At 47.7% G+C, this 25,372-nt stretch overlaps 1 protein-coding gene across 2 annotated transcripts in view; it reads left to right on the top strand.

Moving 5' to 3' along the window:
- Positions 1-25,372, top strand: part of DLG5 (discs large MAGUK scaffold protein 5) — a 127,772-nt gene that overhangs the window by 59,769 nt on the left and 42,631 nt on the right. For both annotated transcript variants that reach the window (XM_047760124.1, XM_047760123.1), the window contains 5 exons: positions 3,184-3,346; positions 5,380-5,523; positions 6,144-6,327; positions 21,935-22,194; positions 24,180-24,492. In XM_047760124.1, the coding sequence (XP_047616080.1) occupies positions 3,184-3,346; positions 5,380-5,523; positions 6,144-6,327; positions 21,935-22,194; positions 24,180-24,492 (1,064 nt within the window). The remainder of the gene's footprint in view (positions 1-3,183; positions 3,347-5,379; positions 5,524-6,143; positions 6,328-21,934; positions 22,195-24,179; positions 24,493-25,372) is intronic.

Below are 25,372 nucleotides of genomic sequence, written 5' to 3'. Positions count from 1 at the left end.
TGTATGCTTAAGCCTTTGGGGCAGGGAGGGGAAACAGGAGACCATGCAGGGTAGTGGACAAGACCCTGGGTCTGGAGGTGGGGCCAGGTTCGCATGGATGTTTGTCAGTTTCCTAGCTCTGCAGTCTTGTTGGGTGTTAGTTACTCACCTGGTGATCACAGCATGTACCTGGGAAGGTACTCTGGGGTTTAATGAGGTGAGGACCCAGGTGCGTTTAACACCCAGGCTGTGGTCAGCAAACACTGACACTCACATCATTGTCGGCCTGATCGGCTGCTCCCAGGTCCTGCCAGCTACAGAGGCAGTTAAGAGGCAGAGGCTGTGTGTGGTAACAGGTCTGATGACTGCTACTTCTGTCCTGCTGCTGCTACACTCTCCAGCATACAAGAAGCCAAGTGATGCATCTTTGTTGTCTCGTTTGTAAAGTGGGGTGAAAATTCTTCCCCTTCCTGGAGGCAGGTTGCTAGGGCTGGTGGTGCTTTTCACTTCTAAAATTGAGATCTGATGTTTCTCTGATTATTGAACTTGACCATTGCATAGTTCAGCCATTCTCAAAGCATGGTTTGGGTACTTCTGAGGTCCTTTAAGGGGGCCAGTGAGGTCAGAACTGTTTTCATAATGACGCTAAGATGTCACCTGCCTCTTGCATTCTTATCCTCACACAAACTGCACTGTAGAGTTTTCTAAAGGCTCCATCCCCAGTGTGTGATGTTGCACAGAGGTGAGTCTTTAGCTATCTCTGTTGATCCAGGCATCAAACAGTGTTACATAGATGCAAAGCAGTGCCAGTCTTCTCACTGTGTTTTTTGTTTTGTGATGGAAAGAATAGTTAAATTTTCAGAAAAAAATCTTATGTGAATATGTAATGGGTTTGGTTATTTTAAAGTTAGTAAATATTTATCGTACTAGTTTCCAAGCTGGTAGATATTATTAGATAAATATAAACATAAGCTCTTTGGAGTCCTCAGTCATTTCTAAGAGTGTAAAGAGGTCCTTAGATCAAAACGCTTGAGAACTTTGAGGTTGAGACCCTGCACTGGGCTCAGAGAGCAGGCACTCCATATGCTATGCTGTCATTTACTGGCTTGGTGACCTGGACCCATTATTTAACCTTTATGAGGTTTTGTTTCCTGACCTATAAAATGGGGATAACAGCAGTATCTTCCTTAAGGGGATGGGTGTAAGAAAAGCATCTCAGAAACTGCCAGGCATAGAGTAAGTGCTACTCATGCTTGTCTTCGGGAGGCTGCAAGGCACAGCAGCAAAGAGCAGGGGCTCCAAATCCAGGTGCCCAGGTTCCCATCCTGGGCACCATTTACTGTCTGTGCAAGGTTGTGCTGATTCCCCAACCGTGGTGGACCTTGGTCTTTTGACTTGTGAAATGGAGATGATAACATTCCTAGCACCTCTGGAGTTGTTGGGAAGATTAAATTAATGCCTGGGGCATCTGTGTTTGTTGCTGTTATGTGGGTTAGTTTTGACTGAGTTGCGTTTGTCAGTCCTCCACAGATCATGTCCCTTTGGGGATGAATCGATTGTAGGCCTCTTCAGAAGGGGTGTCAGGCACATGTTAGAGATCTGGGTAATTTAGTGTAAATCAGATGGTGGTCATAGAACTAGATCTCATAAAAATGCCTGCATTTGCTGGAGAGGAAGACATTACTGAGCCTGCACAGAACTGTAACCAGCCTGTTTTCCAAAACTCCTAGGGGCAGGGGTAGGGATCTAGGGTCTTTGGGGAAAGGCAGGGGAAGGCTTCTCAGGCTGTGGTATGGAACCCATGGAGGCAGGGAGATGCTTGTGGGAAATGCTGGTGCTGGGCCCCACCTTAGAGAACATTCCAGCCCCAGAGGTCTGGCCTGAGCACGGAAATCCCAGTTGTTACGATGGTGCTTGTTTTAAAATAACATGGTGAGGGGTATTAGATTCAGTGGTTGGGGTACTAGCATTGGATAACACTGGGCTGAGAGCTTGAGTCTCCTGCCTCAGACCATGGTCTGGCTTGTCACCCATATCAAACTCTCCATCCTCCTTAGTATTCCTGGAAGATGCAAGGCCACACCTCAGTACCTACCTTGGCCGACACTCAGTTTGCAAAAGCAAATCAGCCTACCAAGGTAGGTGGGGGGACGGTGATCACGTTGACATAGAGTCAGAAGATGTGCATCTTGCGCTTTGCACATCCCAGGGCTACTGGGGAGACAAATACTGTGTCCCTGGGGTGAGTCAGCCTCTGGATCACATCCATAAAATGGAATGACTGCTGTGGGTTATTCTGACGCCACTGAGGATTGTGAGGGTTAGAAGTCTCAGGGGAACATATGGACAGAGTTAAATATAAAAGCACCATGAATGTCTCTTTTTCTGGGATATTTGAGTGAGGTGCAGTCTTCTGAGAAACAGATTGGGGTCTTGTAGAGGTGCTGGTAGTTGCTGCTGTCCCTTAGTAATAGCATAAGGCATGGGGTTCCCTTCTGGATACATCTAGTCCTGGTGGCAGGTGATGAGGGCCTGGTCAGAGGTTCTGGGACTTACCTGAACTAGTTAGCTTGGTTGTGGGAGGCTCTCCCTGCAGCCTTCTCCAAGCTGCACACCAGGGCTGGTTGGGCAGGTCTTTCAGTCGGGCAGCTTGGAAACGGGAGCTGTGCAGCGTTGTCAGCCCTGATCAGGTGAGGACGGGACACAGGCCTTGGGCTCAGCTTTGGAGCTGACTGCCTTCGTCCTCTGCCAGCTTCTCTGGGCTGCAGCTGTGCCTTCCTCTTCAAGCCATGTCTTTCACTCTGCTCAGGGCTTAGGCTGGCCTCTCTGTGCCCAGGGGTGGGTGTCAGATGGTGTTAGCTGAGCAGGCAAGGATGCAAAGATTAAGGTCAAAATGGTTCCATCCTAGAGGCACCAAAGCCAGGTTGGGGAGAGAGGAAGACACCAGGGTCCTCGGCCAGGGCCAAGGTAGTAGGGCCATGTAGATGCTGAAGCCAGACTGCTGGGCTCCCGTCCCAGATGCTCCTCTTACTCTTGGACACAGTGGTGTCATCTGGGAGAGGGGGTGTGACAGGATCCACCAGGTAGGGTGGTTGTGAGGCTTGAGTGCAAGCTGAGAGCTCAGGACTGTGCTCGGCAGCTGGTGGGGCCTGGGTGAATGTTCGTGAGGGGCTGTGAGTTCACTTTGTCACCTTCCTCCTGCAGGCACCACTGGGAAGGCACCATCCCCACCGCCCCTGCTCACTGATCGGCAAGTGAACGAGAAGGTGGAGAACCTGTCCATTCAGCTGCGGCTGATGACCCGGGAGAGGAATGAGCTCCGGAAGCGCCTGGCCTTCGCCACCCACGGGACAACCTTCGACAAGAGGTGGTGACCGTGCCCCTCCCCTGCTGGCCCAATGGACAGGGTCACCACCCTGATGCCATTGCGTCCTCTGCCTGAGACATACCCTTAGCTCCCAAGTCCCTGGCTGTACTGCCTGCTTGTCCCGTTGCCCCCTGTTCTGCCTGTGGGCCTAAATGTGGGGAAGGGGGACGCAGGCTTGTTATGCTTCTGCTAGTCAGAATCGGGGCCTGTGGGCTGAATCACACAGGTTGGGGATTGAAAAGTGTAGGTGGGTGTGTCCATCATACATGGTGGTGTGCTCGTGCGTGCATGTGCATGCGTGTGAGCCAGTGAGAGGAACCTGGGCTGGCCCTGAAGCCTTTCTGCTGGTCTTGCAGATGAACATTTGGTGGGTGGTCTGGGCAACAGATGGAGGCTCCTGGTCCCACTTTGGTTTCTCCTCACTGGTTGGTTGGATGGCCTTGGCCCCTTCCAGGCCCTGCCATAATAGAGACAGTCACCCCACTGCTAGGCTCTTGGCTGGCCAGTCTGTGTGTGGGGGTGCCACTGTCTCTCAGACACCCCAGCCTACCTCCTCGTTGAGCAGGAGGTTTGTAAATACATTGTTTTTTGCCACGAATATGTTTTAAAAAGAGTTGATCCCACCTGGGTTTTTTGTTATTTTGAAGAACATCTTTGATCACTTCTTTCGTTGGCATGGAGAGGTAGATACCAGGGAAGGGTTGGGGAAATGCTGGCAGGGGTTCTGAGGGGAGGGGTTGGTTTAACCTCTTTCCTTTAGGAGCATCAGGGGTATGTGCTTCACCCCAAGGAAGGTTTTTCTGGGGTGATGTTGGGGCTGCAAAGTCTGCTCCTTGAAGTTGCCTTTATGAGGGTGTGTCTCTCAGTCAGATGGTATGAGGGCAGGGCAAGTAAGCAAATGGTGCACGACTGTGTGCTGTCCATAGCTGCTTTCATGCCACCGCAACAGCAAGTGGCTGCACAGAGACTGTTGGGTTTTTACAGAAGTTCGCTGGTGCCTGCTCTGGAGCAGGGGCTCCCAAACTCGAGCTTGCACCAGGATCACCAGCAGGGTTTGTGAAAGCACAGAATGCTCATTATCCCTCCCTCCTGTCTGATCAGGAGGCCTGGGGCTGGCCCAAGAATTTGAATTTCTTTTTTCCTTTTTAGGGCTGCACTGGCAGCATATAGAAGATCCTAGGCTAGGGGTCTTATCAGAGCTGCAGCTGCTGGCCTATGCCACGGCCACAGCCATGCCAGATCCTAGCTGTATCTGTGACCTACACTGCAGCTCACAGCAATGCTGGATCCTTAACCCACTGAGTGGAGCCAGCGATTGAACCTGCACCCTGACGGTCATTATATTGGGTTCTTGACCTGCTAAGCCACAACGGGGACTCTAGAGTTTGTATTTCTAGCAAGTTCCCAGGTGATGACAATGCTGCAGGCCCAGGAGTCCCACTTTGACAACCCCTGCTCCTGGCCACTTTTCTCAGTCTTGGCTGTACATCAGAATCCCTTGGGGAGTTAAAAAATCCTGATGTCTGGAGTTCCTGCTGTGGTGCAGGAGCTCAGATTTGATCCCTGGCCCCTGAACCTCCATATTCCTCGGGTGTGGCCGAAAAGAAAGAAAAAATAGTGATGTCTGAGTCCTACCCTCAGGGATGCTGATAGAATTGGTCTTTTATTATGTACCCAAGATTGGGAATCACTTCTGTAGCGAGAGGAGGGACTTCATCTCGGGGTCTGGTGGGCCCACTGTGTGCAGGCCTGCGTGTGGCCTCCCGGAGGCTCCGAGAGAAGCCTCCCCACTCTCCAAGCTCACGCAGGGAGATCAGCAGTCACGTCCTCAATCCTGGGCATTCTGATTCTGTTGGTATGGGTGCAGCCAGATCATCTGGCTTTAGCAGGTACCAGTGGCAGGGTATGCGGGAGGCCAGTGTTTGAGAACCACTGGGCTGGGTGACCCAGGATATGGCTTCCCAGGGGAGAGACATTCTTGTCATTGTGATCCTGGGGCCTGTGTTCACCGGGCTGTTTGCCGTCTGGGCCAGGCCCTACCACAGGCTGAATCCAGACTATGAGAGGTTGAAGATCCAGTGTGTGCGGGCCATGTCCGACCTGCAGAGCCTGCAGAACCAGCACACCAACGCCTTGAAGAGGTGTGAGGAGGTGGCCAAGGAGACCGACTTCTACCAGTGAGTGGGGCCTGCCTGGAAGGGCTCCCAGTGTCCACAGAACGGCTGCCTCTTAATGGTCTTTTCTTCTGGACCTGGAGCCTGGGGTTCTGGTTCTAGCCCTGCCTCTGCCATGTAGCAAGTGGCGGGCTTTCAGTAGTGGGTTTATGGCTTTGGGCCTCAGTTTTCCACACCATCCATTGCCAGCTTCAGAAGCACATAAGGGTAGGAAAATGGTTAAACACATGAGACAATAGGCTAGTCAGATCACTGAGCCCATAGGTCACTGTCTGGGCTCTGTTGCTACAGGAGACATCTGGGGCATGTTCCCATTTGGTCTCCTGGTGCCCCTTTGAGGGCATTTGCCTGCCTGCTTGCCGACAAAGGTATCTGTACTTGAAGGTGCCAGGTCTTACCAGGTAGGGGGGCTTATCTCCTTTCCTTGGCCTGGGTGCCTTTTTAGTGTCAGATTTTAAAAAAATGATTTGTGTCTTTCTGGCATCTGGCTGATAGCAGGCTTTGGCCTGCCTCTGGAGGGCTGCTGTTGGCTCCTGTCTGGTGCACTGGGACCTGGGGGGGAGATGATGCCTTGGGTGGGGATTGGAGGCTGGCTGGGGCTCACTGTGCAGGGGACATTTCAGCACACTCCACAGCCGGCTCCTGAGTGACCAGACCCAGCTGAAGGATGACGTGGACATGCTGCGGCGGGAGAATGGACAGCTGCTACGGGAACGTAACCTGCTACAGCAGTCATGGGAGGACATGAAGCGTCTCCATGAGGAGGACCAGAAGGAGATTGGTGACCTCCGGGCCCAGCAGCAGCAGGTAGAAACAGGTTGGGCAGCTGGGGGCAGACCTAGGTCAGTCACTCACCCATGCATCATCCATTTACTATCCACCCATCTACTCGCCCATCATCCACATAGTCATCCATCCACCCATTCATCCAGTTCATCCATCTATCAACCATCCATCCGTCCATCCATCCATCCATCCATCCACTCACCCACCTACTCATTCACCATCTATTGACCCGACACCTATCTACCCACACTCATCGGTCCATCCGTCCACCCACTCGCCTACCCACATATCCATGTGACTACTTAGCAAGTATTTCTGGTGTCTGCCTCCTTCCTGTGAGGCACTGGGATATTCACGATATTCACGAGCACTTAGCCCTCGTTCTCCTGATCTCTACAGTCTAATGGGGTGAGGGGGATTGTTAATCAGATAATCACACATCATGAATATTTCAAGGGCTACCAAGGAGGAGGTGCTCTGTGGTATGAGAGGGTGAAACATGAATTTGACTTAGTCTGGGGCCTTGGGGTGTCTGTAGCTTCTTTCCTTTGTATGGATTGTGTGAGATTACAGATAGAGAGAAACTTGGAGAAGTTACTATCGTTATTTTGGGGTGGGAGCATGGCCTGTTGGTCTGGTTGCTCTCCGGGGTCCAAGTTAGTTTCTTCACTTTGCTCAGCTCTTGTTTCATGTTAATAGAGGCCTGAGGAGTAGGCCAGTCAGAACAGCTCCTTGCTGTGAGTAGTGCTGGCCATTCCTCTCTTGTAGCTTATGGTCTGGAATTGCCTGGGCTGCCCAGGGAGATGCCAGGGACAGATGATGCTCTCTGTCTGTAGGTTGTTGGATGTTTTAGTTGGAAGGGAGACCCAGGGAGAGACAGGGTGTCTTCCTAGCACCACAGCATAGGTCTGATTAAGCAGAGCCCCATCCCCATCACAGGCAGTTAGGGTTCCCCAATTAAAGCCGACTGTTGGGGCTTGATTGACACAAAGCTGGTGTATAACAATCTGAACTCACCTGGTAATGTACTATGCTGTTATCTTTATTGCTTTGTTTTCATTTATGATTTTTTAAAAAGTTTTATGTAAGTATAGCTGATTTATCAAGTTGTGATAATTTCTGTGGTATAACAAAGTGATTCAGTTATATACACACACATATCTATTCTTTTTCAGATTCTTTTCCCAGATAGGTTATCACAGAACATTGGGTAGAGTTCCCAGGGCTTTACAGATCCCTACTGACCATCCATTCCGTATGCAATAATGTGCTTATGCCAATCCCAAACCCCTAATTTTTTATTTTAATTAAAAAAAAATTTTATGGCCATGCTCGTGGTACGTGGAAGTTTTGAGCCAGAGATTGAATCTGAGCTGTACCTGCAACCTCTACCACAGGTGCAGCAATGCCAGACCCCTTTAACCCACTGCACTGGGCTGGGGACTGAACCTGTACATCGGCAGTGACCTGAGCCGCTGTAGTCAGATTCTTAACCACTGCACCACAGTAGGAACTCCAGCAAACCCCTAATTTTTAAAATCATGAAACTCTCAAACTTACGGAAGAGTTGCAAGTACAGTGCAAAGAATTTTTCTCTTGTCTCATTCCGTTGCCAACCTTATGCTCCCATCACCCCAAACATGTAAATGTGTATTTCTTGCAATCAAAAATATTCTCTTGTGCAACAGGAGACACATCAGAAATTAACAAGATATATACTACCATCTAATCATCAGACCCTGATCAAGTTTTGCCAGTTGTCTCAATAGTGTCTTCAATGGGAAAATAATCCTGTTCAGAATAAAGCTCAGCATTTAGTTGTTATGTCTCTTAGGTCTCCTTCCATCTGGAACTGTTCCTCAGGCTGTGACCTGTATGACCTTGATGCTTTGGAAGACTACAGGGTAGATATTTTCTAGGTTGTCCCTCAGCCTGGATTTGGCTGATCTTTATGGTTGAATGAGTATTTTCATTTTTGGCAAGACTATCACAGAAGTGATGGTGCCTTTTTCTCCTTGCATCCTATTGATCAGGACTTGGCTTGATATGACATTACTATTGGTGTTCATTTTGATCCCTTGACTCAGGTGGTGTCTCCAGGCTTCTCCCCTGTAATGATGCTTGTTTTCTCTTTATACACCCATACGTGTGTGTGTGTGTGTGTGTTTATGCTCAGGGTTTCCTGTTTTACTCCGTGGGAACCCCTTCAAGCTTGCTGCTCTTTTTGACATGTACCCTTCACTCTTTGAGCACTTCTTTGCCGTCTGGCATAAGAAGATGTTCCAGGCTCATTTTATAATTTCCCTGCCCTGGCCCTGAAAATAAACATTTTTCCTTAGAACCCACATTCCTTTTAGTGGAGAATGGTATGTAGAAGCAAGATCTGAATGATGGTGTACTCCTTGCTCCTGGGGGGTCATAGCTTCTAGGCCCTCTCAGTGGACTAGTAGGGAATAACTGACACATACCTCCTACTAATAGATCTGTCTTTCAGTATATAATATGGATATTGGAAACCATGAGTTCACACTAACATTTCCAGTTTGAATCCTTTTTTTTTTTTTTTTGTCTTTTTAGGGCCTCATCTGCAGCATATGGAAGTTCCCAGGCTACAGGTTGAATCAGAGCTGAAGCTGCCGGCCTACGCCACAGCCATAAGCCACGCCCACACCCACACCAGATCCAAGCCGCATCTGTGATCTACACCACAGCTCACAGCAACACCGGATCCTTAACCCCCTGAGTGGGGCCAGGGATTGAACCCATGGATACTAGTTGGGTTCTTTTCCACTGAACCATGACGAGAACTCTTGTAACACCTTTTTCCAGCAGTGAGAAACCTGGTTCTGATTATCCTTAATCTGTGTACTCACTCAGTCCCACTCTGTGTGTTCCTGCCTGCCTTTCCCTCTGCTGCCCACTTCCCCACGCCATCCCCTTCTTATCCTTTGTGGGGCTTCGTGCCTCCATGCCTCCAAAGGCTATAAGGTTAAGTAGTTCATAAGGGGGAAGGGCAGCTCCTTCTTCATGTTTTTATGCTATTTTTTAAATTGCAAAATTCACGTTATTGAAAAAAAACAAAAAATACAGACATTTAAAAATTAAAAGAACTTGGAGTTCCTGTTGTGGCTCAGCGGAAACAAACCCAACTAGCATCCATGAGGATGCTGGTTCGATCCCTGGCCTTGCTCAGTGGCATAAGGATCCGGCATTGCCTTGAGCTGTGGTGTATAGGTCGCAGACGAGGCTCAGATCCCGCATTTCCGTGACTGCGGTGTAGGCCAGCACCTGTAGCTCCAATCTGACCCCTAGCCTGGGAACCTCCATATGCAGCTGGTGCAGCCCTACCTAAAAAGCAAAAATAAATAAATAAATAATTAAATAAAAATAAAAGAGTTCTTCCTGTAGTTTCACTCAACAGAGATAACTAACCGTAAGTATATCACCAGTGAAAAGTTTGAAATGTTTAGCTGTATACATAGAATCCTTTGTATCTTATTAACTTATTTGACAAAGTAGAATTGCAGTATTGCTTAGTTGCGAACATTGTTTTTTGCTGAATATGTCATGTGCATCTTTCTATTTCAGTGCAAATTCTACTTCCTTGTTTTTATTTGCTGCAGAGTATTGAGTTACATAGAAGCAGCATAATTGATTTAGCCAGTCTTCTATCGATTGCCCTTTGGGCTGTTTTCTGCATTTTCCCATTGTAGACTGTTCTCTTGAAAAATTTTGGGAGTTCCTGTCGTGGCACAGTCGTTAACGAATCCAACTAGGAACCATGAGGTTGCGGGTTCAATCCCTGGCCTTGCTCAGTGGGTTAAGGATCCGGTGTTGTGGTGAGCTGTGGTGTAGGTCACAGACACAGCTTGGATCTGTTACAGCTCCGATTCAACCCCTAGCCTGGGAACCTCCATATGCCGTGGGAGCGGCCCTAGAAAAGGCAAAAAGACAAAAAAAAAGAAAAATAAAAATTTTTTCTTGTGGTTTATTTTCTTTCTCTGATATTTGTCGAAGCTTTATGTGGAGTGCCCAGTCCAGGCTCAGTGCTGGCTCCTAAGCTGGGTATACTTGGAGGTATCTGTTGTTTTTGCAGTGAGCCCATTGATCAGGGGTTTGTTTGTGTGGGGCAGGTCTGGCCCAGCCGTGGTAACAGGAAGGTTCCTGGCTGGGGAGGTGAGTGCAGGTCAGGGCATCAGGACTCCAGCTGGGGCAGAAAGCAGGGGCGTCTGGAGCCCATCTGCTGCCCCATCTCAGAGGAGCAGCTCACACTCTCCATCTTCCTCTCCTTGGTCCCTTAGCATTCCAGGAGGGGGTGGGCGGTGCCCAGGGTAGCATTGCTCTAGGGACGAAGTGAGATACTGAGTTGCAGTTGCTGGACCAGCATGGTTAGTGTGTATTGAATGCTGTGAATTGCCCTATAGAGAGCCTTGCTCCCGCATGGTGCGCAGAGCTTCTTGGAGCCACTGATCAGGACTGTGAGCTTTCAGTGGTTTAGAGGTAGATCATTGTTACCTTGAAAGAAAACCCTTGGAGAAATCTGGGGTGAGAAGCAGGTGAGGATGAGCAGCTGTGGTGAACAGAGGCCCCTGGGAAGCAGGGACAGCCCCAGCTCAGAGTTTGTGTCCCTTCTCCTTGTGGGCTGTGAGTGCTGACCATCCCCTCTGAGGGTGGGCGGCCCTTCTGTGTCTTCTCCTCCATCTCTCTTTGTGTCATTGCTCATTTGTTCCCTGATATTTGTTCTAGCCAGGTTTTTTTTTTTTTTTTGTCTTTTTGCTATTTCTTGGGCCGTTCCTACGGCATATGGAGGTTCCCAGGCTAGGGGTCTAATCGGAGCTGTACCTGCCAGCCAGAGCAACAGCAACGCAGGATCTGAGCCGCGTCTGCGACCTACACCACAGTTCATGGCAATGCTGGATCCTTAACCCACTGAGCAAGGGCAGGGATCGAACCTGCAACCTCGTGGTTCCTAGTCGGATTCGTTAACCACTGTGCCATGACGGGAACTCCTCTACCCAGTTTTAAACTTAGTTACCTTTTTTCTGTGGGGCTTGTTTAGATTTCGTTCTTCTTTGAGAGATTCATAATTTCAGGTGCGTTTGTGGCTGTCTAAGGAAAGTCGCTTTGCCTTCTGGTGTTGCAGGAACGGTCTCCTATGGTTCTGGGAGCTTAGAGGGATTGCATATAAAGTGGGGGATACCACATACCCACATGCTCAAAGCACTCAAGGCTTGCTCTGATTATTGTTTTTAATTCTAGTCCTATTTTTTTGTTGTTGTTTCTTTAGGGCTGCACCCGCGGCATATGGAGGTTCCCAGGCTAGAGGTCGAATCGGAGCTGTAGCTGCTGGCTTACACCACAGCCACAGCAACTTGGGATCTGAGCCATGTCTGTGACCTACACCACAGCTCATAGCAATGCTGGATCCTTAACCCACTGAGTGAGGCCAGGGGTCAAACCTGCCTCCTCATCGATGCTAGCCAGATTCGTTTCCACTGAGTCACAACGGGACCTCCTCTAGTCCTATTAAGTCTGGAATAAAATCTGCCCTGTGGCCTCATCATAGCCCTTACATACTGCAATGGGATTGTAAAGTGGTGCCGTCACTTTGGAGAACAGTTTGGCAGTTCCTCAAATAGTTAAATGTGGTACTAGATAACCCAGCAATTCCACTTCTAGATATAAACCCAAGAGAATTGAAAACATATGTCCACACAGACACTTACAGTGTGAATTTTCATAGCAGCATTATTCATAAGAGCCAAAAGGTGGAAACAACCCAAATGCCCACAGACTGATAAGTGGACAAATAAATTGTGTATTCTAGACAATGGAATATTATTCAGCATAAAAAGGAATCAAAAACTGATACCTGCTACAGTGTGGACGAACCCTGACATGGTAAATTAAAGAAGCCAGTCACATTTGCATATTATGATTCCATTTATGTGAAGTGTCCAGAATAGGGAAATTCACAGACATAAAGTAGATGAGTGGGGCCCTGGGGCCAAGGGCTGGGTGGACGGAGCATGCCTGCTAATGGTTACGGGTTTCTTTTTGGGATGGTGAAAATGTTCTGGAATAAAATAGTGGTAGTTGATGTACAACCTTGTGACTATACCAAAAGCCATTGAATTGTGCACCTAAAGGGTGAATTGTATGGTGCATGAATTGGATATCAAAATAAAAGACTCTGGTTACCACTTTGTCTTAAAAAACCAAAAACCTGCCCTTTGGAGGCATGATGCTTTATTGCCTCCCATCCTGTGACTTTCCTCAGACCCCACAGGGTACAAACATCCAGACTGAGATGTTCCCACTCCCACCGCCCCAGGCCACCACCAAATGTGGGGTGAGTGGTGCGTCCTGGAGCCACTAGGCCACCTGGTCCCCAGCCTGGGCCTTTGCACCTTCACCAGGTCTGGGGTAGGTGCCTGGGCTGTGAGAATCTCAGGTCTTGGGTTGAGGAAGCTGGGGACACAGGGTGGCTACAGGTCTCCTCCCGTAGGCCCCAGGGCAGAGGTTGACCTCCCTGGACAAGGCCTGTTTTGTGCCTTTTTGTGCTGGGTTCCTCCCACGCCTTGTTATCTTGAAGAGGCCCTTGCTTGCTGTGCATATTTGCCTGAGGGATTTGTGGCCTCCCCAGCCCTCTGTGTTGATTTATGTCAGAGGAAGTAAGGCAGCTGGGGTGGGAGGGTGCGCTGGCCTGGGTCCTGGGACCTTTCCCCCTTCAGAGCTGCTGTCAGGTGGTTTTTCTGGTGCACCTGCATGTGCTTGCATGAGAACGTGTGTGGGGAGGGCCACGGCATGGCGGTTCCACCTGCAGGGAACATCAGTCAGCATGCACCGTCTGGATTTTTCCGGGTTGTGTCAGCAGTGCCTGAGGGATCTAAGGCAGAGATGGCCAGGCCTTGGTGGGGGAGCAGCTTAGAGGATGTTTTGCACGTTCTTTACTACAACAAATATCTTATGTCTCCTTTGTGTAAATTTGGGTCATCCAGCAAGATATCTCTTTTTCATTGTCGCTAATTTATGAGCCCCATTCTGTGTGGCTTGAGAATCTTCATTTTCTTTTTCTTTTGTCTTTTTGCCTTTTCTAGGGCTGCTCCCGAGGCATGTGGAGTTTCCCAGGCTAGGGGTCCAATTGGAGCTGTAGCCACCGGCCTACGCCAGAGCCACAGCAACTCGGGATCCGAGCCTAGTCTGCGAGACCCACACCACAGCTCACGGCAACGCCGGATCCTTAACCCACTGAGCAAGGGCAGGGATCGAACCTGCAACCTCATGGTTCCTAGTCGGATTCTTTAACCACTGTGCCACGACGGGAACTCCGAGAATCTTCTTTTTCTACACTTTTTCCTGTTACAAATAATTTTTTGGTATGCCCTTATATTCCTTAATGCATGTTTTTCTAAAAGTTTAATTCTTAGAGGTACAATTGCTAGGCTGAAAACATGCTTTTTCTTTTTCTTTCTTTTTTTAAAAAATATGTTCTGCCAGTTTTCTTTTGGGAAACTTAAGGCCCCAGGAAACTTCCTTTTCCTCCTTCTGGTTCGGTCCCCTGTCTTTAAATATACTTTTTTTCTGGTGGTTGATGAAAGTTGACTTCTTTTCCCAGAGATCCCAGGAAAGGGGTTTCTGAGTCTCTGAAAGGCATGCCTCACAGAGGAGCCCGGAGCGTTTCTGACCACTGTGGAGTAGGGCCACTCTGTTCTTGGCCTCCCTGTTGGGACAGCGCAGGCTCTGGCTGTCTTGCTGTGAGGATGGTACCAGACCTTGACTTTGTGCTGTGCCTCCCTTGGGCCACTTCCACCTGCTTCTAACAGGCCAGAGGGGAGTCATTTCCAAGAACCGCTGCTTGTCTGAGCTGAGAAGTGTGCCACCTTTTTCATTTTAGAGGATTGTTGGCCAGGAGTTCCTGTCATGGCTCAGTGGAAACGAATCCAACTGCTATCCATGAGGTCGCAGTTTGATCCTGGCCTCGCTTAGTTGGTCGGGGATGATCCAGTGTTGTTGTGGCTGTGGTGTAGGCCAGCAGCTGTAGCTCTGATTCGACCCCTAATCTGGAAAGTTCCAGAGGCTGCAGGTGCAGACCTAAAAAGCAAAAAAAAAAAAAAAAAAAAAGAAAGAAAAAAGAAAATTCTGAGCCAAATTTAAATGTTCTCTCTCTCAGACTTCCGTTAGCCTTAGTTGAAATGCTAGACGTTGACTGTTAGTGCATGTATGTGTAACTATTTCCTAAGGACAAAATCTTCTAATGATAAAAAGGGAAAATTCTAGACTGATAGGATAGTTTTTCAAATCCTCTGCAGCCAGCTGTGGCCGTGGCTTTCTCAAATTTCTCTGAGGCTTTTGATTGCATTAGAGCAGGCATGATTCTGAGCCCTGCTTGTGGAGAAAAGTCGAGAAGTGTTGGGGGCCCATGAGCCTTTTTGACTATCCGGCTGCTGTCCTGTGGGAATGGGACTATTCTTGGTGACGCCAGGGTTAGGATGAGAGGTTAGGAGTTGAGGAAGCCTCATATCATTATATCACTATAACAACATTCTTTTGACTTATGTTATCCTCCAGGCCTCGTGCAGTTTTCACCTGCGGATGGGTGGACCATCAGCCTTGTCTCCCCAGGGTCCCTTTGACCCAGATCCCACCACATTCTCAGGGCTATATTGGGCACCAGAAGGGATCCCTGTGTCTGTTCGGGGATTTTCTCTGACTGGCCTTGTCTCACTGGGAAACTGGCCCATCCTGGCAGCGGATTCACTCTACCTCAGTTGTCCATGGATTGTCACATAGACCCCCATCCAAGCTCCTCATGGTTGGGGAATTTTGGGGACTGAGGGAGGAGAGGCCAAGCCATGGTGTTGACTCCAGATTCTGTTGTGGATGGTGAAGGTGGGCTCTGCTGAGCCAGTGCCCTTCAGAACAAGATTTTTGTCTGCATTGTTTCAAGGCCACTTTTAAAATTAGGTTTTACTGGGAGTAATTGCCTTGGCTCAGCGGTAATGAACCTGACTACTATCCATGAGGACCTGTCCTCACTCAGTGGGTTAAGGATCCGGTGTTGCTGTGAGCTGTGGTGTAGGTTGCAGCTGAGGCTAGGGTCCCGAGTTGCTGTGGCTATAGCATAGGCAGGCAGCTGTAGTTTGTATTCAACCCTGGCCTGGGAACTTCCATATGCCGCAGGTGTGGCCCTAAAAAGAAAAAAAAAATTGTTTTACTTTTGATATATGGGGTGATAATTTATGTTTTGTTTTATTTTTTTTAAATGGAGGTGTAATTGACATATAACATTATATTAATCTCAGGTGTACAACATAATGATTTGATATTTGTATACATTGTGAAATGATCACCACATAAGTCTAATTAACATTCATCAACTTACATAGTTAGAAAAAATTTTTTTCTTGTGATGAGAGATATATTGCTTCTTTCCTTTTTTGGTGGGGGGTGGGGAGGGGGCACACCTGCAGCCTTCGGAATTTCCCTGGCCAGGGATCTAACCTGAGCCACAGCATTGACAACACCGTATCCTTAACCCACTGTGCCATGAGGGAACTCCTGTTTCCTTATGAAGTTTGCAAGGCTAGACAACTGTGGGAGTGCATTTGTCAGGTCTGCCCAGGGTTGCCACCTTGTGGGAAGCTCTGGGAATGGCAGCAATGCCTTTGTTCTGTAGTGAACCAGTGGACTCTTGGAGCCATGGGGTTCTCACCTGGCTCGGGTATGTTTGGAGTGACTTTTTTTTTTTTTTTTGGTCTTTTTGCTATTTCTTGGGCCGCTGCTGCGGCATATGGAGGTTCCCAGGCTAGGGGTCGAATTGGAGCTGTAGCCACTGGCCTATGCCAGAGCCACAGCAACACGGGATCCGAGCCGCGTCTGCAACTACACCGCAGCTCAGGCAACGCCGGATCGTTAACCCACTGAGCAAAGACAGGGACCGAACCCGCAACCTCATGGTTCCTAGTCGGATTCGTTAACCACTGCACCACGACGGGAACTCCTGGAGTGATTTTGTAAATTGAAATGTTTGAGGTACTGGCCACCCCTCAGGGCAATCTGGTCTAGAAGTGAGATCTTTTCCAGATGTGGCTAGAAGGCACCTATCGACCCTGAAGTCAGGAGTACTCTCCATGGCTGTGTCCTTGGCATGTGTGGGCATGTCCTTGTGGGATACCCTTCTTACCTCTCAGTAGCGGGCAGTGTGCCAGCTGATATCCTTGGTGTTCTCCAGTTCTCGTTGTCTGCACCTGGACAAATCCAGGAGGTCCTCAGTTTGTCCTTCACTTGCTTCTTAGTTCTTTACTTAGTTGTCCTTTGTCTAGTGATTTATGGAAAAAAATTATGCTGTATCTCCATCATGCACCATACACAAAACTATATTCCAAATAGTTTTCAGATTTAAATGTGAAAAGTAAAATTGTTTTTTAGAAAAACTAATGAGTATTTTTATGATCTCAAGATAGGAAGGAAAGATTTTCTTTTCTTTTTGGTGCTTCATTAATTTTTTTTCCTCTATGGATATTTTTCTTTTCTTTTCTTTTTTTTTTGGTCTTTTAAGGGCCGCATCCCTTGTTATATGGAGGTTCCCAGGCTTGGGGTAGAATCTGAGCTGTAGCTGCCGGCTTACGCCAGAGTCACAGCAATGCCAGATCCAAGCTGCATCTGCGACCTACACCACAGCTCACAGCAATGCCACATCCTTAACCCACTGAGTGAGGCCAGGGATTGAACCACAACCTCATGGTTCCTAGTCGAATTTGTTTCTGCTGCACCATAATGGGAACTCCATTTATGGATATTTTTCATGTTTACTGATACATGACTTACACAAAATAGAATATTCAAATCTGAATTACATAACTTGATGGATTTGTATTTCACATCCATGTTAACACAATTCTAAGATATAAAATATTTCTCAGAAGGAAAGAATTTCTTAAACAGCTAAAGCACAGGTCATAAAGGAAATGATTAATAGATTGTACCATATTAAAATTAAAATTTTAGTAACCAGTTACACCCCAGGAAAATATAAAAGTCACATATTGGGAGAAGATATTTGTAATGAATATAACTGGAAAAGAATTAGTCCGGGGAATTTAAAAATCAGTCCTACAGAAAGGAAGGAAGAGAGAAGGAGAGGGAGGGAAAGAAGGGCAAGTGGGGAAGGAAGGAGGGAAAGAAAATCAAAGGATGTGACAGGCAGTTCACAGAAGGAAATGTGTACAGTCAGTAAATGTAAAGAGATTTGCTCTGTCATTCTAGTAACCCAGAAAGCAAGTTTAAAAAAAAATCTTATTTTTTAATTCATGAGACTGGCAATGAAAATCTTATTTTTTAACTCATGAGACTGGCCTAAAAAAGAAATCTGATTGTTTCGCAGTTGCCAAGAGGTGGAAACAATCCACATATCTTCTGACGAATGAATGGGTAAATAAAATGCAGTGCATGTGTACAATGGAATAATATTCATCTTTAAAAGGAAGGAGTTCCCTGGTGGCTCAGCAGGTTAAGGATCCTGTGTTGTCACTATTGTGACCTGGGTGGCTGCTGTGGCTCGGGTTCGGTCCCAGGAACTTGTGCATGCCACAGACATAGCCAAAAAACCCCAAACCAATCCCCCACGACACATAAATAAAACAAAAAGGAAATTCTGTCACATAACTGCAACCAGGAGTACAACTTGAGAACATTTTGCTAAATGAAATGTTAGTCACATCACAAAAAGATAAATACTGTATGATTCCATTTATAAATACGGTATGTACCTCTAGGGTAGTCAGATTCATAGAACCTTAAGTTAGAAGGGTGGTTGTCGGGCTGGGCAGAGGGGGAACAAGGGGTTGTTGGTTAAGGGGGACAGAGTTTCAGTTCTGCAAGATGAAAAAGTTGTGGAGATTGGTCACACAACAATATGAATGTATGTGTATATATATATATATATATATATCATAAAAACATCTAACAGGAATTCCCGTTGTGGTGCAGCAGAAACAAATCCGACTAGGAACCATGAGGTTGCGGGTTCAAACCCTGGCCTCGCTCGGAGGGTTAAGGATCTGGTGTTGCTGTGAGCTGTGGTGTGGGTCGCAGACATGGCTCAGATCTGGCATTGCTGTGGCCGTGGTGTAGGCCAGCAGCTGTAGATCCGATTTGACCCCTAGCCTAGGAACTTCCTTATGCAGCAAGTGCAGCCCTAACAAAGGCAAAACAAACCCCTCCCCCCAAAAAACAAAAAAAACCCCAATGTGAATATATATAACACTACTGAAATGTATACCTCAAGGTTAAAACTGGTTAAGACATTTTGGGGTGTGTGTATTTTATCACAGTTAACATTTAAAAGGGAAATCTGACCTATGAAATCTGGGTGAGGATGCGCTCGTTGACAGCGGTAACTCTGAGTACTCCTGCTCACTGCTGGGATGTAAATTGGGATAGCCACCCTAGGAGAGCAACTTGGCATTGTCCAGATGGCAGGGAAAAGTCCATATTCTGACCTTTAGCTCTACTTGTAGGTGTCCACCCTATAGAGGAAAGCTTACAGGTATCAGAGAGGAAACATATGCAGTGTTCACGGTAGTATCATTTATAACAGCAAGAAAATGGAGTTGATGCAGACATCCACTCATCAGAACAGGAACGTGTGATGTACTCCTACAGTGAAATACTACCTGATCCACTGACTAAACCCTAAAAGCAGCATTGACTAGAAGGAAGCACATGGAGTGCTGTTAGGAAATTTCACGGATACATAAGTAGTATAAGTAAAATATTGTGCCTGGTGATGGTTGACACAATTTTAGGGGAGCAGTTAATTCTGGAGGGGAAGAGAGGGCGACTGGTTAAGAGAAGGGTGTATTGGGGGCTTTAGCTAAACATTTGTAATATTTTATATCTTTAGAAAGCAGTTTGAGATATGTGACAAGATAGAGTTGGTCCCCTGTGTCAGTGGGTTCCGCATCTGAAGAGTCAACCAATTGGAGATTGGTGAAAAAAAAAATTCTAGAAAGTTTCAAAAAGCAAACCTTGAATTTGCCTTGCAGGTAACTAATTACATAGCATTTACGTTGGGTTAGGTATTCTAAGTGGAGATGATTTGAAGTGTATGGGATGATGTGTGAAGGTCGTATGTAGCATTATTGTATGAGGGATCAGAGCATTCGTGAATGTTGGTATCTGAGGGGGGTCCCAGAACCCATCCCCCACAAATCCAAAGAATGACTGTTAAGGTGAAAGCTGAGTGGTGGGTACTTAAAATTCTGCTACTTTATTTGCTATGCTCTGCTGTATGTTTGAAGATGTTCCGTTGTATGTTAAGAAGACTTTAAAATGATAGGCTGGGGCTTAGTTGGTGGCTTTCTGACTTGTTTTCTTAGTGTGCAGTCCTGATGTGCAGCAGTGAAGCATTTTCATAAAACAGGGAAGATTTTAAACACCGGAGGAAGCTGTGTACCATTTTTTAAAATGAGTTTTGGGAGTTCCTGTCGTGGTGCAGCGGAAACAAATCCGACTAGGAACCATGAGGTTGCAGGTTCAATCCCTGGCCTGGTTCAGTGGGTTAAGGATCTGGTTTTGCTGTGAGCTGTGGTGTAGAGCACAGATGCGGCTTGGATCTAGTGTTGCTATGGCTGTGGCATACGCTGGCAGCTGTAGCTCCAGTTTGACCCCTAGCCTGGGAATCTCCATAAGCCGAAAGTGCGCCCTAAAAAGCAAAAAAGTAAAAAAATAAAATGAGTTTTGTATGTTGATGTCCTTGTAAGATTTCATTGGGAGGAGAGGGTTTTAATGTGAAAAAAGAAAAAGGAAAGAAGAAAGGAAAAAGGGCTAAATGCCCTGAAAGAGCTGATTTATGAGATGCCTTTTTTCTCCGTCTTCCTCAGAGCTAATGTTTAGAGGAACGGACTTAACTTTCCTTGTCTCTGAAAGAGTCTGACTTGGGAGTTAGCTCCTTCTTATTAATCATATTTATTGAGGGCTAACCCTTCCTCTGAAGGGAATCTCAGTAGTTCTAGGTTCTCTGGTGACTTGGGGCCCGTGAGCTAGATGAGCCTGGCGATTCCTGGACTGTTGGAGCTGGAAGAGTTAAGCAAGCTTTTTTGGCTCAGTCCTACCTTTGGAGGAATAAGGAAACAAACCTAGAGATGTGGATGTGGAGGGACCTAGCCAAGGGCCCTGATCCCCTGAGGTCCTGAGCAGAAGTCAGCAGGCCCCCGACAACCGCTTAGCTTATCTTGTATTTTATTTTCTAGAGTGGCACTTTGAGTCATTAAAGTGCTGCAGATCAGAGTAGAATGCTCTTTTGCTTAAAACCCTCTCAACGGTTCTCATTTCACTTAGGATATAGTCTTTGCTGTGAGCTTTGAAGCTGCGTCCACTTCTCTGACCTTTTTTTTTTTGAACCCACTCCTCCTTGTTCATGGGGCTCCAGTCACTTGGTGCTGCTTTTGTGTTTGTGCCTAGAACATGACCGGTGATTCCTGCCTCAGGGCCTTTGCACTTGCTTGTCCTCTGCCAGATGTGCTCTTGGCTGCTGCTCCTAATTTGCACCCAAGCTCAGAAGTCACTTTCTTACTGAGAGGCCTCCTTGGGTTTTAGCCTCTCTCATGACCTTCTTCTCTGCGGCTCGAAAGTCTCTGGAGTTCTTGTGTGGCTCAGTGGGTTAAGGATCCAGTGTTGCACTGGATCAAGTCACTGCTGTGGCACAGGATTGATTCCTGGCCTGGGAGCTTCCCATGCTGCAAGTGTGGCCGAAAAGTAAAAAAGTCTTTCTCCAGCTCATCCTATTTTATTTTTATTTGCTTGACAGCCCTTTTGTGCTCTGAAGTTATTTTATTTGGTCTATCTACCTATCTCCATCTGCGTGTGAGTTTTTATCGTCCCATCAGAGTAAGAGGTTCACCAACCATAGTCATTGTGTCTGTTCAGCATCACTGGCACCTAGAGCAGGGCTAAAACATATTAGGTACTTATGTTGCGGCTCCTTAGCATCACCCCCAGGTTCGATGATTTGCTAGAATTCACGAGACTCAGCATATAATCATACAGCTAAAATTTATTCAGCAAAAGGACACAAAGCAAAATCAGCAAAGGGAGGAGGTGCATGGGGTGAAGTTCAGAGGAAACCAGGCACTGGGTTCCAAGAGTCCTCCTGCTGTGCAGTTGCAGGGGGTTGGTGACAGCATGGGTGAAGTGTTGCCAGGGGAGCCCACAAGACATTCCTGCCTGGTGTTTATACTAGGGGCTTAGCAAGCTGTGGAGTTCCAGACTCCCAGAGGAAAGCAAGTACTCAGCCTGAGAGTCCAGGCGTGGGGCACCCCTCTTGTCACTCAGGGAAGATTTGTATCAGTGCAGGGAACTGCTTACCATTTACGTTCCCAGATGCCAGCCAAGGGTTAGCTTGCAAGCAGGGCTGCTATACTGTTTCCTGCACCCCACTAAGAGACATATGTGAGACAATGAACCGACTCAGTGTGACTGCAGGGCTGTGGAATCGACCAGGAGGCTCTTGAAAGCCAGAGGATGTGACCTCCCCACCTTTGTCAGCAATTCTTCCCCCAGACCAGGGGTGAGTTTGTCATTCCTCCTGCCCTCAGACCCTCAGGAAGCATTCTCTGCTCTCCAGGTGTTGAAGCACAACGGGTCGTCAGAAATTCTCAACAAGCTGTATGACACGGCCATGGACAAGCTGGAGGTGGTGAAGAAGGACTATGACGCCCTGCGGAAGAGGTACAGTGAGAAAGTTGCCATTCACAACTCGGACCTGAGCCGTCTGGAGCAGCTGGAGGAGGAGAACCAGCGCCTGCTGAAGCAGACGGAGATGCTGACCCAGCAGAGGGACACGGCCATCCAGCTGCAGCACCAGTGTGCCCTCTCCCTGCGGAGGTAGGGACCATGGTGGCAAGGGTCAGGGCTGACCTGTCTCTAGCTCTTGGAGCACGGCCAGAGACCAAATGCATCTTCTCTGCCAGGGGCTGCTGTCCTTTGTGGGCTTGTGGGTTATCTGCAAGGCTCCCAGCCACTTTCTGGGGGTGAAAAGAGCACAAGCAGTTGAGCTTTTTCAGTAAAAAAATGACCTATCTCTAGGAAGCATTTGCTTGCTTGCTTGCTTTTTCTCTGTTTTTATTTTTTGGCCACGCCCATGGGATGTGGAAGTTCCCAGGCCAGGAATCAGACCTGAGCCACAGCAGCAACCCAAACCACTGCAGTGACAACACCAGGTACTTCTCCTGCTGAATTGCTAGGGAACGCCCCTCTTTTTTATTTTTCATTTCTCTCCTGGCAAACATAATCGTTATAGCCTCCAGTCTGTTTATTTTTTGGAATTGAAGTTGATTTTCAGTATTATGTTGGTTTCAAGTATACAGCACAGTGATTCAGCTATACACACACACACACATATACACATGTATGTATACACATACACACATATACATACTCTTTTTGATTTTTTTTCCCTTATAATTGATGACAAAATATTGAGCATAGTTCCCTGCGCTCTACTGGTCCTTGTTGATTATCTGTTTTACGTATAGTGGTACATATATGGTAATCCCGAACTCCTCATTGATCCCTCCTCCCACCCTCCTTTCTCCTTTGGTAAACTTTATTTTTTCAGGAAACATTTTCTTTTTTTCCTTTTTTGCTTTTTAGGGCTGCACCTGCAGCATATGGAAGTTTCCAGGGAAGGGGTTAAATTGGAGCTGCATCTGCCGGCCTACGCCACAGCCATAGCAAACCCAGATCTGAGCTGCATCTGCAACCTACACCACAGCTCACAGTAACACTGGATCCTTAACCCACTGAGCAAGGCCAGGGATTAAACCCGAATCCTCATGGATACTAGTCCAATTCGTAACCTGCTGAGTCACAACAGGAACTCCAGGAAACATTTTGTTGACACTCAGTATGTCCTGGGAATTGTGCTCCTTTCTTTCATCTGAACAATTCTGATGTGTTCTAACCATCCTCTTTCTGAGGCCTCCACGCAACCGTTTCCCCAGTCCACCTTGCAGATAGAAAAGTTGATTTTCCCAGGCATAAATTCCTTTAAAATTTGACTTTTTATTAAGGTAGATACCTGTAGGGATGTGATCCCTGCCTTCACAGTGTTTCTTAAGGTACATTCCTGTGAAATACGTGTTCTCTGGGTGCTTATCAGGTTTGTGTACAAAGTGCTGTCTGGCTATAATCGAGTTTGAGGATTTGTGGGTTACATACTAACACATGTCTGCAATGCAGGACTTCTCAGAACCCTTACTGTTCTGTGCTCTAGACTATCCCAAGAGGAGACAGAATGCAGTGTTTTCCAAACATTAGTCATTAGTGAGCACGCTTTTTAAAGGGAGTGCTGTGCAAGATTGGTGTTCTGAGGAACCCACGTTCAGAAATGCTGCTCTAGAGCTCTAAATCTGCAGGGCTGCCTGTGTGGAAGGTTCCTGACCTAGAAGGACCAGGCTGTGCCTTAACACTAACGTGGTGACTTTGGGCCAGTCATGTCTCAAGGCCTTATCATCTGTATTTGTAAAGCGAGATGGCCAGACAGCAGTTATTCAGGCTACTTTTATCTTTCATAGGCTGTGATTCTGGCATTGTTTTTGTTTTTTAAAATAATGTAGCTTTACCATGGAAGAAGTAACAGTGTTATTTCTAGTAGAGCAGAGGGCGTGAAGTCCTCAGTTCAACTTCCGGTATTTGTAAAAGGCTAAGAAAAATTCCAGGTCCAGGGGCACTGGTCCTCTATGACTTTTCTGTCTTGAGAGGGGGTGGAGAATGACCTCACTTGAAACTTCACGCTTGACTGTCCAGTGCTGCAGAGCTGGCTGGGCAAGTCCCCACCCCCTCCACATCCTGGCTGCCCCCTCCCCCAGGTTTGAGGCCATCCACCACGAGCTGAACAAGGCCACGGCCCAGAACAAGGACCTGCAGTGGGAGATGGAGCTGCTGCAGTCAGAGCTGACAGAGCTGAGGACCACACAGGCGAAAACCGCCAAGGAGTCTGAGAAATACAAGGAGGAGAGGGATGCAGTGTACAGCGAGTACAAGCTCATCATGAGCGAGCGTGACCAGGTCATCTCTGAGCTGGACAAGCTGCAGACCGAGGTGGAGTTGGCTGAGTCCAAACTTAAGAGCAGCACGTCTGAGAAAAAGGCAGCCAGCGAGGAGATGGAGGCACTGCGACAGGTGGGAAAGCAGGGAGGGAGGAAGGGTGGGGTGCACATGGTGTTTGCACTTGCAGGGAGTGATGGCTTCTAGCTTTTGCCTGCCTCTGGCTGGGTTATCAGACACTGCCCGCCTGACTGCTGGGCTCGCACTGGGTGCCTAGCTTAGTTGGGCTGCAGGGGGGTACAGACGAGGTCCAGCTATGGTCCCGGTTGTCTGGAGCTGTCAGTGTAAAGAGAAGATGGGATGGTGCATACTCAGCTCAGTCTTAGGCTGGAAGTCAGCTCAAGGGCTTGCTCATTAAGAAGCAAGATCCCAAGGCCAAGTTCCCAAAGCCATAGATACCTTTGACCTTGTGAGTCTGAAAGTCCACACTCAGTTATTCCCCACCCCCAACATCTGAGGACTCTGCTCTTTACAGGGGTGGCCTGGGCTCTTGCTGGAAAGATGTTCTACTGGGCCGAGCCCAAGGTCCTTCTCAAGCCTTGCTCCTGGGGGGACATGCCCCCAGGGTTAGAGGGTGGGGCTCAGTAGCATTGGAATTGAGCCACCCAGCTTGACTCCAGAGTGGTCAGTGTGGATTCTCCTCATCTTCCCTACTGGCCACATAGGCCTCATTGCTGATGCTCCTTGCTCCTAGGACCAGGTATGCCCTGCTGGGGCTTGGACAGGCCTATGGACTCCCCCGTTGGAAATTGCCTATCCCAGGCTTGGACAGGCCTATGGACTCCCCCGTTGGAAATTGCCTATCCCATTGGTTGGTGTTGTGGCTCTGTTCAGAGCTGCTGAGCTTGATGATTGCAGACATTTTTCCATTGGAATGGTTCTCTGCTCATACCTCTCCATTCTGCTTTTCTGTGCAGGTCAGTTATAATGCAGGCTTTGAAATGGGCCTGTGAGA

Source organism: Phacochoerus africanus, chromosome 15 (genome assembly GCF_016906955.1).
Source record: "Phacochoerus africanus isolate WHEZ1 chromosome 15, ROS_Pafr_v1, whole genome shotgun sequence".
In the NCBI taxonomy this organism is placed as follows: domain Eukaryota; kingdom Metazoa; phylum Chordata; class Mammalia; order Artiodactyla; family Suidae; genus Phacochoerus; species Phacochoerus africanus.
The sequence above is the reverse complement of the archived record's forward strand: the minus strand, read 5'-3'. Positions and strand labels throughout refer to the sequence as shown.